General features: G+C 41.4%; 1 protein-coding gene across 5 annotated transcripts in view; it reads left to right on the top strand.

The window, feature by feature from the left end:
* Positions 1 to 3,303: 3,303 nt before the first annotated feature.
* The window catches only part of itga11a (integrin, alpha 11a), a 57,261-nt gene continuing 46,466 nt past the window's right edge, over positions 3,304 to 14,098 (top strand). For 2 of the 5 annotated variants that reach the window (XR_003271974.1, XM_026162732.1), the window contains exons 1-3: positions 5,511 to 5,562; positions 6,445 to 6,649; positions 13,080 to 13,194. Coding sequence is in view for 3 of the 5 variants with exons in the window: in XM_026162732.1 (XP_026018517.1) it covers positions 5,512 to 5,562; positions 6,445 to 6,649; positions 13,080 to 13,194 (371 nt within the window). In the remaining 2 variants the exon portion in view is untranslated. Of the gene's footprint in view, positions 3,352 to 5,510; positions 5,563 to 6,444; positions 6,650 to 13,079; positions 13,195 to 14,098 lie in introns of those variants that run through there. The other 3 variants (XM_026162768.1, XM_026162762.1, XM_026162744.1) reach the window with 3 other exon arrangements.

The following is a 14,098-nucleotide window of genomic DNA, read 5'->3' as shown; positions in this document are numbered from 1 at the left end:
TGGCTGGGGTGACTGGAGCGCTTCCTGTAGATGTCTTGGAGGGAGGGAAGCTCACCTCCAATTATCCATTCAGAGCACCGCACTACTCGCTGGAGAGCTTTGCAGTTGTAGGCGGTGCTGTTGCCATACCAGGTGGTGATGCATCCAGTGAGGATGCTCTCAATGGCACAGTGATAGAAGGTCCTGAGGATGCGGGGGCTCATGCCGAATCTTTTCAGTCTCCTGAGAAAGAAGAGGCGCTGCTGTGCCTTCTTCACTGTTTTGTTTGTGTGTACTGACCACGTAAGATCCTCAGCCAGGTGTACGCCAAGGAACCGGAAGCTGCTCACTCTCTCCACAGCAGCGCCGTTGATGGTGATGGGGGTGTGTACTTCTCTGCACCTCCGGAGGTCCACTATCAACTCCTTTGTCTTTGCGACGTTGAGGGTGAGATGGTTGTCTTGACACCAGTGGGTCAGGGCGCTGACCTCCTCCCTGTAAGCTGTCTCATCACTGTTGGTGATAAGACCCACCACTGTAGTGTCGTCCGCAAACTTCACAATGATGTTGGAGCTGTTAGTGGCTGTGCATTCGTAGGTGTAGAGTGAGTACAGGAGAGGGCTCAGTACACACCCCTGTGGAGCACCAGTGTTCAGTGTGATGGGGGATGAGGTGATGCTGCCCAGTCTGACCACCTGGCGTCTGTCAGACAGGAAGCTAAGGATCCAGCTGCAGAGGGAGCTGCTCAGTCCTAGATCCTGCAGTTTCCTGTCCAGCTTCGAGGGAACGATGGTATTGAATGCTGAGCTGTAATCTACAAACAGCATCCTCACATACGTGTCTCTCTTCTCCAGGTGTGACAGGGCAGTATGTAGTGTCAGGGCTATGGCATCATCAGTGGACCTGTTGTGGCGGTATGCGAACTGTAGAGGGTCCAGTGAGTCGGGTAGTGCAGAGCAGATGAAGTCCCTGACCAGCTTCTCGAAGCATTTGCTTACGATGGGGGTCAGGGCTACAGGTCGCCAGTCGTTCAATGAGGAGATGGTGGAGGATTTGGGTACAGGGACGATGGTGGCCATTTTGAAGCAGGCTGGGACTACAGACAGAGAGAGGGAAAGGTTGAAGATGTGCGTGAACACTCCAGCCAGCTGAGCCGCGCATGACTTGAGGACGCGGCCGGGAATCCCATCCGGACCAGTAGCTTTGCGTGCGTTCACCTTCCTGAAGCACCTCCGCACATCCTCCTCAGACACAGTGTGCGCACTGACGTCATCCGCGGTGCGCACACTGTCCGGTCTCATGGTGTTCGCTGTGTCGAATCTAGCGTAGAATACGTTTAGATCCTCACACAGAGAGGCCGTGGTCTGCGGTGTGCTGGGTTTCCCTCTAAAGTCTGTGATCGTGTTTAGTCCCTGCCACATACTCCGAGGGTTGTCAAACTGTTGCTCCACCCTGTCCCTGTACTCACGTTTGGCTGCTTTGATCGTCTTCCGGAGTTGGTAATGTGCGTGTTTGTAGTCCGATGTGTTCGCGGAGGCAAAGGCGGTGCTCCGTGCCGCGCAAACATCTCCGTTAATCCAGGGTTTTTTCTATGGGGTCTGTTGAAACAGAGACCTCCTTTATTCAGTCATTACTAGATTGGATATCCAGAAACTGAATGTCTTGTTTCTATAGCAGCTTTTCCCTTTGACCACAACTCTGCAACATCATTTAATGTTTAACAGATCAATACAAAAAAGCTACAGATCCACATTTAATGGCTTCAATAGAAAATGAATATTAAAATGATTAATAATTTGTTTGAATGAAAATAGGATGCATTTGTTAAAAAATGTTTCAATATAACGCTTTACTGCCATTTATTCAGGGTGAAAAATAAACAAGTGTAAATACCTTCAAATTGCCTTTAATGTACACATGTTGAATCTATTCTTCATTTAATTAAAAGTAAATAATTACGTGTGAAAAGTGTTGAGTCTTGTTTGGTTCCTGTATGCTACACCACATATTATTTGGCAGAGTGGCTCTTCCGAAACATTTTTCCAGGTTAATGGTTTATCCAGGGCTACTCGCTGGATCTGTGCAGTGATCTCTCCCTGCTGTCCCTGTAGCCGATGATCTGGCCCGAAAACCAGCTGCTGGAGCAGCAACATGTTTAAAAAAAGGTCCTTAGAGGAGTTTGAGTGTGGGCTGTATTGCATTCATTGTTTTATCTTGCTCCTGACTTACTTGGCCATGATTTATGGAAAGTAACATCCCTGTGGACAGTAACTCTCAGTACATACAGGTGATTGTTTCAAGAGTGATTTCCAAGAAATGCCTCAGGCCTCAACAGTTTCTGAGAACAACATAAAGAACTTCCGCTGTCGCTAGTGGGCCGAAGTTCACGCCCAAATCTGAGAATCTGAACATGTTTCGTTTTTTTGATTCACTTAAACACTCACTTGCATTGTCTTCTTCCATCAGATCTCATGTACTTTGGAAAATCCATCCGCTGAGACAGAAATAAAAAAGAAGCCAAGGAGTTAGATATGGGTTTTTTTAGTGCTGTCAGCGTTAATCTGGTTAAAATGACGGTAACGCCATAACCGCATTAACGCGGCAAATCTCCCTTAGCGAGTTAGCGCGGATCGCCCTGTCAGTGGGGCTGGATGACGCTAACGCATTACTGACCTAACCGCGCTGACACCGTGCAGCTCCAACCAGATTAACGCTGACAGCACTAGTTTTTGTGTTTTTGTTTTCACAATAAGACTCACTGGGTCTTTAAGTTGTTGGGTTGTTGAACTTACTATGGGTGATGACACCTATTGTAAGTTAAGATGCTGGGAAGATTATGTTGACTTTAACTGACTTGATTGGGTGTTTTTTCTGCCACCCTGTGGTCAAACATCTGTTAATGCGGCTTTAAAGTGCTGCCAGTCAAAACTGTAATGTCCAAATCTGTCAAAAATCCCTCTCCGGCGTTTTTCTGGTCAGTAATGAAAAACAAAAACAGAAATCATATTTGAAGATGTTTGTGGGAACAGTCATAAAGAAAAATCTCTCTCAATCAACTCTGACCTTGGCCGCTGAACTAATACTTAACTGAACCGCTGACGTCACAGACAGAATCAGTTGAAAGAAGGCCCCAGAAGCCAACCTTGGAGGTCTCGAATTTGACAACATTATGATAGGTGATACATGCTGGGTATCCGCACGAGGCATGCACCCAACCTGAACCTTGAGAATGGTTGGCTCTTTAAGTCTGGTCCCATAGGACTTGTTCCATTATAGCCTGAGGAGCCAGCCATATATCACACACAAGCAGATAATCCAGGGGTGATTGAGGTAATTGCTTGCAGTTGTGGTGGGGTGCCCTGAAAAGCTGAGGTAAGTGCAGCTTCTGTTCAATATTGATTTCAGGCTGCACTTCACAGCAGGACTCTGTGTGGCATATATGGTAAAAAGAATAGGATTTTCAAACCTAATTTTTCACACTCTGTTAAGTTCACATCTGCTCCTCCTAACCCTAACACTCCCCTACAGACAGGGAGTTAAAAATCCTCATGGCAGCTTTGGTAAGCAGTAAAACATGCTCGCAACCCCCTGGACTTGAAACACTGACAAAATAAGTCCAAGTCCTTAAACGCCACTGGCACACAGCCTCCATTCAGAGCACCAATAATTGCAGGTTCCTCTCTCTATCATTTGTCTTACAAGCTGACAGTGGGAGATTCTTGAGCTGTGAGTTTTACCCACGATACTGAATAAAACAATTCATGTTATGAAACTTTTTATGTTTAGCTTTTTTTTATGTTACATTGACTGCCAAACCTCTGTACAATTTTAATTTTACCACCAATATGGAAAATCATTTCTATGATGGAGGAGGAATTTGTACTTTTATTTTGGTAGTCTGCATGAAGAATTTACTGTCTGCTCACAACGTAAGCTGCTGTAACCCGTTTGTCCTTTAAAACAGTACAATCCCAGCAGGAAGCACAATCGCATGTCAGTGTAGGTTTGAGTGAAAGTCCACACCATCAAATCCAGACATGTGGACTATGTGGACCATGGAATATCACTTACCTTCACTCACCTAGTCTTGGTGTAATTTTAAGATGTATATCAGCAATGCTATGCGGACACACATCCACACAGGCAGTGCCACAGTAGGCAAGGGCTTAATTTCCTGACTTCAAAGAAGCAAGGCAGCCAGCAGCCTACTGAAAAGAAGTGATGAAGGAGGAATAAGTCCAATGAGCTTTTAAGCACCCTTAATGAAAGCAAGTCTTGATTCTTTTTTGTTTTTTAAAGCTTTGGTTAAAGCGGTTTTGAGTGCAACTCGCTGGCTTGATTTGTGTGAACTGTGGCTGCTCTGTGTTGAAAAGGAAAGGGACTGTGATTGCAAACTAAGAGGAGGTGTCTGTTAGAATCATAGATGTGCGTTTCCCAGATTTTTAAATAGACAACAGCTCACAGGATACGTGTCGAATCTAGAAATATAAACAAGTCAGCTTGGATTAATTCCATGGTGAGTTTGTCCAGGATTTCACAGTCTCACATGGACCATTTGACTTTTGAAGATAGTGCATGCGTTGTGCTGGAAAGATATGCAGAACAGCTGTTGCCTTTGCTAAGAGTTTTATTTTACTTTTTTTTAATTTATATGTTACTCTTGGTAAAACTGTTATTCTGTAAGTGTAAATTCTAACACGTGTTAGTTAACTTTATGCAATGAAGTGAAACATTTTTATTCTTTGTATCCACACACAGTGGCCAACTTGGTCGCCTTCAAGTTGTTGGTGGTGAGGCCAAAAGCAGTAACCATGGACCACAGCTCCAACAGCATTAAGACCAGATGGTCTGCTAACCTTTTATCTAATGCACCACAGGATATTGTTCACTAGTAGGGCAAGAATTGAAGCGGGAGACAATCAGCTTGTTAATGGTAGTAAAAGAGAGCCTAGCCCAAAATTAGTTGTTGATCCAAGTTCCTAACCTGATCTATAGCTGCTATTAAAAAAAGTAAAAGTAACATTTTCTTTATATAGCACCTTCCAGGATAAAAATCACAAAGTGCTTCAAAGAAGCTAAAACATAAAATAAAAATCAACCAAAAGCAAAAGATGAGTTTTTAGTCGATTCTGAGTTTAATAGGGAGCCAGTGCAGCTGAATCAGCAGGGGTGTGACATGGGAGTACTTGGAGGACTTGGTCAAAAGCTTTGCAGCAGCGTTCTGAACAAATTGCAGCTTGCTAGCTGCATTTAGTGAGAGGAAAAATTACACTGTGGATATAAGGAGCAAATATGAGCTTCCTCCAAAGGACATCTGGTCCCACAAACAGCTCAGAGTAGAGCTGGCTCCTTTTGGGTTTCTGGGCACCTGTCTAGAAAGCCTCCTGGACACCCGCTAAATGAGGTGTTTTGAGCACTGAAGAAACCTCTTGCTGGATCAGATTTATTTTAACAAGTAAAATGTGTCTGTAGCAGCAACTTTATTGCCTAATTGCTCGCAATCTGAACTGACTGTGCTTTGACTACAAGCTCATGGCTAGGAGTTGGAAAGCTTCCACCTTGTCAATCCAGGAGCCTCAAAAGGTAACACTTGGGAAAGTTTGCTAGCAACACTACTTAGATATGTTTAAGAAAATAAAATCTTTGGGTTTGGGTTATAATAAAATCTCTCCTCTATTTTCTGGGTCACCAGGGTCATGTGCACTGTTCCACTTTATTTAGGATGGGTTGCCAGTAAAGCACCAGAAGGAAATGAAGAATATATATAACAAATTTACCGCATATTGATGAGCTTACATTTGTAAAATGCCATAAAACAGTTTGGACCTGGCAGAAACTATGTTCCCTTTATTTAGAATACAGTTTAGCTGTGTGGAAACAAACTCTTCGGGGCTCGACATGGAAATCTACCAGGTGACCACAGAGTGATTTCATGAAAGCTAATGTACACAAAATCTGCCTTACTGCAAAAATTAGATCAGTCTACATTCTGCATTTGAACATGGTTCAAGTGAGAGCACATGAGGTAACATACCAACCCCGCAATTACTTGCCACTGTTAATATACCTGTCAGTTTGTGGTTGTGCCATGATGATAGCATTTGTGCTGTCGAGTCTGAAAGAAGCGCATTTAGTCTTGTATTGAGAAAAGGAAAGGTGGTGCTGCTGGTGATTTACGCTATTTCCAAAGAATCTTTTGGAAATCAAGTTAACTCTAAAAATATGACCGGTTATTGTTTTTTTTAATATATGTTCGGAAACTAGATGTGTGTATCTCCTTTTCACCTTAACACCTCAAATCTCCAAATGTATGCTATGATAAAAACCCACATTCAAAAGTCCTCTACTGAAAACTCAAGTTAAATCATTTCAAAAGCGTTTGTCAGGCCAAACAGAGCTGAATGAGTTTGTGAGAGATGGAGAATCCCTGCCCTGCTGTTTGTGTACCTCCTTCTTCTTTGACAGTCCCCTCCTACTTCCCCGAGATATAGGCAGCACTTTAACTCCGAGTCAATCAGAGTGGGATCTTTAACCGTGCGTGCCTCAGCCCACCACTTACACCCTCACAGCAGTCATCACTCGTACACCATCACATTGAGGCACGCTTGCACCGCAGACCATATGGAGTACTACAGCTTTCTCCTGCTTTGGATCTACAGCCAGCAGCTGGGTGAGTGAAAGTAGTTTATTGTTGTAACTATATATGTGTGCTTCTATCAGACTAATGTGTGGATCTAACCGCTTTTCCTCATGTAGCTTTAAAATAATAGAAATACGATGCTTATTTAATCGTACTGTGTCCCAATTGAGCAGCAGGAAACATTTCTAAAATAAAGAGGTTTTCTCTTTTTACTAAATTAGATGACTTATTTTGTTAGTATTATGATATTGTATTTGCAAATCTGTGTGCTTTGTACTAAAGCAGCGAGATTTGAGTATCTTCAGTGGATGAAAGGCTATTTGTGCACATGAGTATCAAGAAACTGCAAGGCAAAGGTCATTTGCTTTACTGAAAGATACGCTGTCTCTTAAAGGTCCACAAAGAAGCTCTGTGTCACACTGGAAGCAGGCATGTTCTTAAAACTCGTGCCATCTTTTCAGTGTCAACTTTACAGAGACTGGAGAACTAGTGGTGCTCAGCCAGAAATGTGGTCAATTACCAGTGTAATCACTTTAGCAGCACCACATCCAGACAGGGTGAAAGAAACAGGATGACATGCATCAAATGCATGTACTTTTCAAAGCCAGACCTTTATTATGATTATCGTCTAAAGTAATATACAGTCCCAATGTTTAGTAAAGCTAATTAAATCAACCGCATCCTTTAAATGGCCTGTAGAAGCTTCAGTAACCGATGCAGGGCTGGAGATTTCTGTATGGTTACGTTTTGAGCTCAGTATAGTCACAATGCAGCCACATTTCCATAAAATTCTGGGCAACTTGTCACTGTGGCTGTACATTATGTTTTGCCTGTTTTTTCCTCAACAGAAAGGCATTATTCACTTCTTTTCAAACTATTTGGAAGAGGAAACAAACTGGTCTTTAATTTACAAGTTTGGTAAATAATGTGAAACTGAAGATTGGAGAAAAGGAAATGTCTATTGTAAATATTTGTATCAGTTTTGGAATTCACTGGAGCAAACCTCTGGATTGATGCCACAGTAATAGAGACACTGACCTTGTAGCTGGAGTCTGCGGCAGAAGATGTGATGTAGCGGGAGATGTTTTGGAAAGCAAGCAAGAGGCTGTGGATTACTGTGTGTGGCCTGACATGACTTTTGAAAGAAGATAACTTTAAATACGTCTATTTGGTTTGGATTTGATGAATATGAAACTTCTATATATGTATAAAGGGTGTAAACATGTCCCTTAGATTCACTCTGCCAGCAGAATATACAGTATGAACTGTTTATTTTTCTTTCTGTGTATTTGTGTGAAAAAATGACCTCATTTCAGTGTGTCCACATCCAAGAAACTGTAACAGGGTTTAATGGTTTGAAGACACATCTTGCCTATAATTAATGGCTAAATAATTTGTTTCAATTGCCCTCCACAGATTTTCATTTTACTTAAGTTCCTCCTTTGTTATCAGTGGACAAGACCTATAATTCCTGCAGGCTGATACCTACTTATCAATGAAAAGCCATTTCAATCCATTATATCTGTATTTAAAAGCTGCTCATGTTTTAGTTACAGTTAGTTAATGCTATACTGACCGATAGCAATTTATGCTCCACCTTCAGCTACAGAGATTTAGTCTGAATCCCTGTTGAGCCTTTTACCAACTCAGAAGGTTAACAGCCTAGCAGTGCCCAGTTGGCTCCTGTGTGCTTGGAGCATCTGGTTTTACACACCCCATGCCTCCCACAGTATTTGCTTTGGCATAGATAACAGTGAAATAAGGCGCCAAAATCTTTGAAAGTACATTGTCAACTGTGAAGTACCATGAAGTGTATCTTTCCAGAGAAACCATTGGATCACTGGAAATCCAGAATGGATCAATGGAAAGTCATTGCATCCTGTTTCTTCTGATATTTACTTTTATACAAAGACCCATGCCAAAGATATCGCTCCTGGTCATGTAACACCAGTCGGATGCTGTTTCCACATACACACACACACACACACATCAGAATTGATTGTCAGGATAGATTTTTTTAAAAATCAGCGAAGAAGAGGAGACGTCACAGTGCTGTATCATGCGCGTGTGTGTGTGTGTGATATGAGGATGTGTCCAAGCCAGCAGTTTGCACAATTCATCCAAACTGCTGCTCTATATCAGCGGGTCTGCGGTGGAGCTCCAGCGGCTTGGTGTTGGGCCAAAAGCAGCAGCAGACTAATGTGAGTCACACCGGCAGCCACTGGCCTGAGGTTTATTTATCTGGGCAAAGAAACCGGTACACAGGAAACCCAGGAAGACTCTGACCTTACGTTAAAAGCTGCTAATATTACTGAGAATATTAAATTGCTTTGCTACTTTAGTGTCTTTAAATGGAAACTGGATGATCTCAGTTCTCATGCTTTTTACCCTGACACTTCTCTCTCTGTTCTGTGCTGCCCTGGGTTCCTTTGCTAGTTTTTCTTGTGACTATGTCAGTAACTTGGGTGTACTGCTGGATAGCTCGCTCAAACTCGATAAGCAAGTGTCTGCTGTAGTGAGATCTAGCTTCCACCAACTGCGCCTTATCTCTAAGGCTAGGCATTATATTCCGCATGAGGACCTGGAGAAGCTTATTCACGCTTTTGTGACCTCCAGGTTGGATTATTGTAACTCCTTGTACTATGGTCTTCCCTCTTCTCTTCTTCTTAGACTGCAAACAGTCCAAAATGCAGCAGCCCGCCTTTTAACTGGTACCAGGAAATTTTGCCATATTACCCCTGTCGTAGCTAGCCTGCATTGGCTGCCCATAAAGTACCGTATTCAATTTAAAATATTACTTCTTACTTTCAAAACTATTAATAAATTAGCGCCAAGTTATCTTAGTGAACTTCTCAAACCACATACTCCTGCTAGAACACTCAGATCTGCCACTCAACTACTTCTGACCCAACCCAGATCTCGACTGAAGTCTCGGGGTGACCGTGCGTTTGCTCTGGCTGCCCCGGTACTGTGGAACACCCTTCCTCTCGACCTCCGCGCATCTGATTCCATTGCACTGTTCAAATCACGATTAAAAACCCACTTATTCAATCTTGCCTTTCCCTCTAGTTAATATTTCTTTTATGATTTTATATCATGCACTTTTATGCTCATTTAAATTCTTGTTTGCTCTGTACCTGTTGCTTTCCTATGTATTAGTGACAGTTATCTGCTTGCATATTTAGTACTTGCTTTGGTCCTATTTCTATTATCCTCCTCCTATACTCTATTTTACTTGTTAAGCACCTTGGCATACCCTTGGTTTTTAAGTGTGCTTTATAAATAAAGTTTATTATTATTATTATTATTATTATTACAAGGACTGTGAGATTATTAGCTGTAATATTCCTTGCTTCATCTTCAGCCGAGATAAGGAGAATAATTGCTTGCATTGCTTATTCACCAGATATCAGATATCAGAACAGAAAATATTCTGTTCTATTTTATAATTAGCCCCCCCCCCCCAAAACAAAAAGCAAAAATAACTATAAAATGATGCAGCACCTTCTGATTTATTTCCACACGGCTCCATCCCAGTGACTTATTTTCAACCTTGTTTGCTGAATATGTTTGTAGCTATATAGAAACTTTAAGGGGACGTTATGGGATAGGGTGAAAGAAGAGCTGGTCGTGTGCACCATTCGTGCCACAGGAAATGAGCAATGTGGCACATGTGTCAATATTTACTTGAAGAGTTTGCGTGGCAGAGACGGCCTTTCACTTTAAGAGAACTTTTCATGAAGCAGAACAAACAGTCTACGGTGATGCCAATCACATTATGAGATACTTGAGGTCACTTGACTGAAAAAAATATATGAATGACTTATTCATTGTGTAGCTGGGAATCCAAGCGTAGCTGTGGTAGAAGTGTGGTCTCAGTTTATTTATTTTTTTATGTTTATTTTTTTTAAACTGCCTGCAGTCCCCAAACTGTCAGTTTTGGCCACAGTTTACAGATGCTTGATAGGGAACCGGGAAAGCAAATATTTAGTTTCATGTGTGTTTAGACAACCTATTAACATGTCCAAATATTCACTATCTAAGAAATGCAGACAAATTCACATTTCTGTAGAGGGGCCATTTGTCTTCGGACTCAACATCCAGCCTCTCCTCTACATGTCAAAGCACCAGCAGAACTAAAATCTGTTCTGCTGTGTTAAGCAATGTTAAAGTGGTAATTCTGCAGTATTTATGATTTAAGAAAAATGCAATATTTTTATAATATAGAACATCTTTATAAATTACAAGCAATTCAGTTGTTATTCTGACAATACTTGTGATGCTATTCTTTATCCTTTTTAAATTTGGAGCAGTGGCAGAATATTGACCACTTAAATTGATGTCTTCAAAGTGGTTTCTAACGTAAAGTTTTCCCTAATTTGCTTTAATAAAAGAGTTCACTCATTAAAATGGTCCGTAAGCCAATAAAACAGCTTTATGAATCAGCAAACAGACTCCTGCCACACTTGCCACAGCTGCGCTAAGGCTCTGGGTGACCACAAAATTTTGTATTTTGCTTCCAAACCAACACCTTGATACTTTAAAAAAAAAAGAAAAAAAAGAATTTGAACACGTGAATACCCAACAGGTCCATCTAACATCCCAAGAAGATCTCAGAGTTTACTTTTTGAAAGTGATGAACAGTGAACACTTGTTGAGAGGTGTATCAAAGAAATGTACACGATGTTAGACCATGTGATCAGCTGCTGGACATCCACATAAACAGATACATTGATGCAAGTGAAGAGAAAAGATTCCATGGACCTATTTTCTCAACCATTTATCCACTTCAGGATTGGCTGGGGTGCTGGAGCCTATCCCAGCTGGCACAGGGTGAAAGTACACCCAGGACAGGTCACCAGATCACTACAGGGCTAACACAAACAAGGCAGGCAACCATTCAAGCTCACATTTACACCTTTGGGCAATTTAGAATCACCAGTTAATGTAATTAGAGTGCAAACATTTGACAGTCAAATGTTGAAAGGTTTTCATTATGGCAACATCAGATTAAAAATAGTGTTAAGTTACAGCAGCAGCAAGTTTTCTCTCCCTCTCTTTCTCTGTGAGTCAGCTGTCTTGAATTTTGAACTGTAGTTTCTTATTGAGTAACTTTAATTGAACATGTGTCCAGCTTTGTTGCACATTCCTTCACTTGAATTTATCAAAGATTTCCCAGACAAAGAAAAAAACGTCTCACTTGGCTCAATGTGACCCCAGAGTCTCATTCATGGGGAATGAACTGTGAGTGGTGGTTTTTTGCTTGAGTGTGAGAGACTTAATAAACCCTACAGTGTGAGGACAAGAGCCACAAAGTAAGAAGTACAGAGGTCTGCGGTGGTTAAAAGATGAGACTTCTGAGCTCTCAGCTCAGTGTTGCAGCTCCAGCTGTGAGAAAACACTTTAATTTTAAGGAAACCTCTGTGTCTCATTAAGCCCCAAGCGTGATTCAATTTCCCTCCTATGTCCTTCTCTTTAGGCGATGGTTTTTCCCTAAAACGTGACTCGGTGTAGTTTTGGATTGAGGATATCAGTAACATGTAGTGCAAAGGTAAATGTGAGTCCTGAACTTACAGTAGCTGAAATATTAATCGAGCGAAAAAAACTGAGCAGGGTCTCTTCAGTATAAAGTATAGCAGTTAGCGGAAAAGAGCTCGGCAGCAAATTATGCAGAAGACGGATGAAGCGAGGGAGATGAATTGAGAGGAAAGCAGAGCTGCATTACAGTTACGTTTTTTCCCTTCTTTGTTGCCAAAAGTAACGTTTCGTCACCTCCACAAAGATCCTCCTCTTTCATGGAAATTTGAAGGCCAAATCTTACTGTCAGCATTAATAAAATATAATGGGTTAAGTTAGTGACATGCAAAATCTGCTTTTGCAGAAGACGTTTTTATAAGATGCCTAAAATGTGAGAAAAACTCGAGTGCACATGTATTCTTCCTGCCCTCAGATTGCATCCGAGTATATTTCACCGGCTATTAATTATAATATCAATTTCAATTGCTTCTCTTCATTTTGTCTTCTTCTACTTCACCTTAGACTGACATACTGGTATTAAGTAAACAATGTCTGTCAAGTATGCCCCATGGAAGTAAAAAAAATGTGCTATGTTGGTGGCCATGTTGACACACGTTTAACCAAAACTCCTCCGGGTCTGCAGATGTCTAATGGAAACGTGTCAGTCAAACATGAGAGACAGCTCAGTTTATCTGAATAATATTTGTTTCGTTAGGAGGGAAGTCTGTGTTTAGGCTGGAGCAGGAGACTTGGGATTATTTTGAGGATGAGTAAGGAGGACTTTGCCGCACTTTGTTGTATTCAGGCCAGATGCTGAGGTTCAGCACAAACATTTACCATACAATCTAGATGTTCTATTTGGATTCAACTAATTCCATTGGAGATGGTATTTAAAGTCCTGCTTATATCGCTGCTGACAAGACTTGTATTTTCTTTTCCAAAGGGTTCCACGACTGCTTTAACATCGACACAAAGAAATACAGGATCATTAAAGGCCCTAAACAAGCACAGTTTGGATACACTGTTCAGCAACATGTGGCTGCTGGAGGAGAAAAATGGTAAGGACTCATGTTATTTACGCACGGCGTCTTTGCAAAATATTACAGCTTTTTCATGTTAAATTCTCTTTACTGATGTTTTGTAGCTTGGCAAATATTATATCTTTCAAATCAAGCTGTTGGTGAGTGATAGCGAGTCAAGTTTAGTCCATGTGACAGGAGGCCTGGCTTTATTTGTGTGTGATATACATCTTCATCAAGTGGAAATCTCATATATTGACATTATGATGGTTTCTGCTGGTGCAATGGCTACTTTTATTGCATTGCAGAATTTTTACTGCCTTTATTTTATTTAAAATATCAGTATCTCCTACTGTAATGCATATTTTTAGCCTGGTATAAAACTGTCAAACTTCACCTTAGTGATCAGTTGCTAAGATTAAGAGTTCAAGGAAATAATGACTGTAAAATACTTGCTGACAAGATGTGGAGCTGAGAGACAGCTGACTTGGCAAAGATGTTGGGATGTCTCTATTTTTTCCCTGTGTAAGCTAGTGATCTACTGCACCTCTCTTGTGGTGGTTTCCTCCCAGTAATTTGTGCTTGCAAATCAAGCTGTAGCTCTGAACCGAATACCTCACATTCATCATATTACCTCATAGCACAAACTCCTGATGCGCACTAGGCCAACTGGCACCACGTGGTGGCCAGAATTAGTTTCTGGCATTTCCAAAATATCTTTTAGCCAGCACTGTGCTGGCACCGTGCCATGTTCAGGTTTTGCTTCTGTGTATGTGTGTGTGCAACAACCATTAGTTCTGTTTATGTAGATATATAATTATATGTCCTTTTTAAAAAGAAAACTTGACTTCAGTTGCTTCCAGAGTCCTTCACCAGAAAATAACGAGTGTGACGAATTTTATGAAATGCTTTCCATGACCTTGTGGGGATAGGTTAATTGGAT

Source organism: Astatotilapia calliptera, chromosome 1, assembly GCF_900246225.1.
Source record: "Astatotilapia calliptera chromosome 1, fAstCal1.2, whole genome shotgun sequence".
Lineage (NCBI taxonomy): Eukaryota > Metazoa > Chordata > Actinopteri > Cichliformes > Cichlidae > Astatotilapia > Astatotilapia calliptera.
Note: the sequence above shows the minus strand (reverse complement) of the source record. Positions and strands in the feature narration are given on the sequence as shown.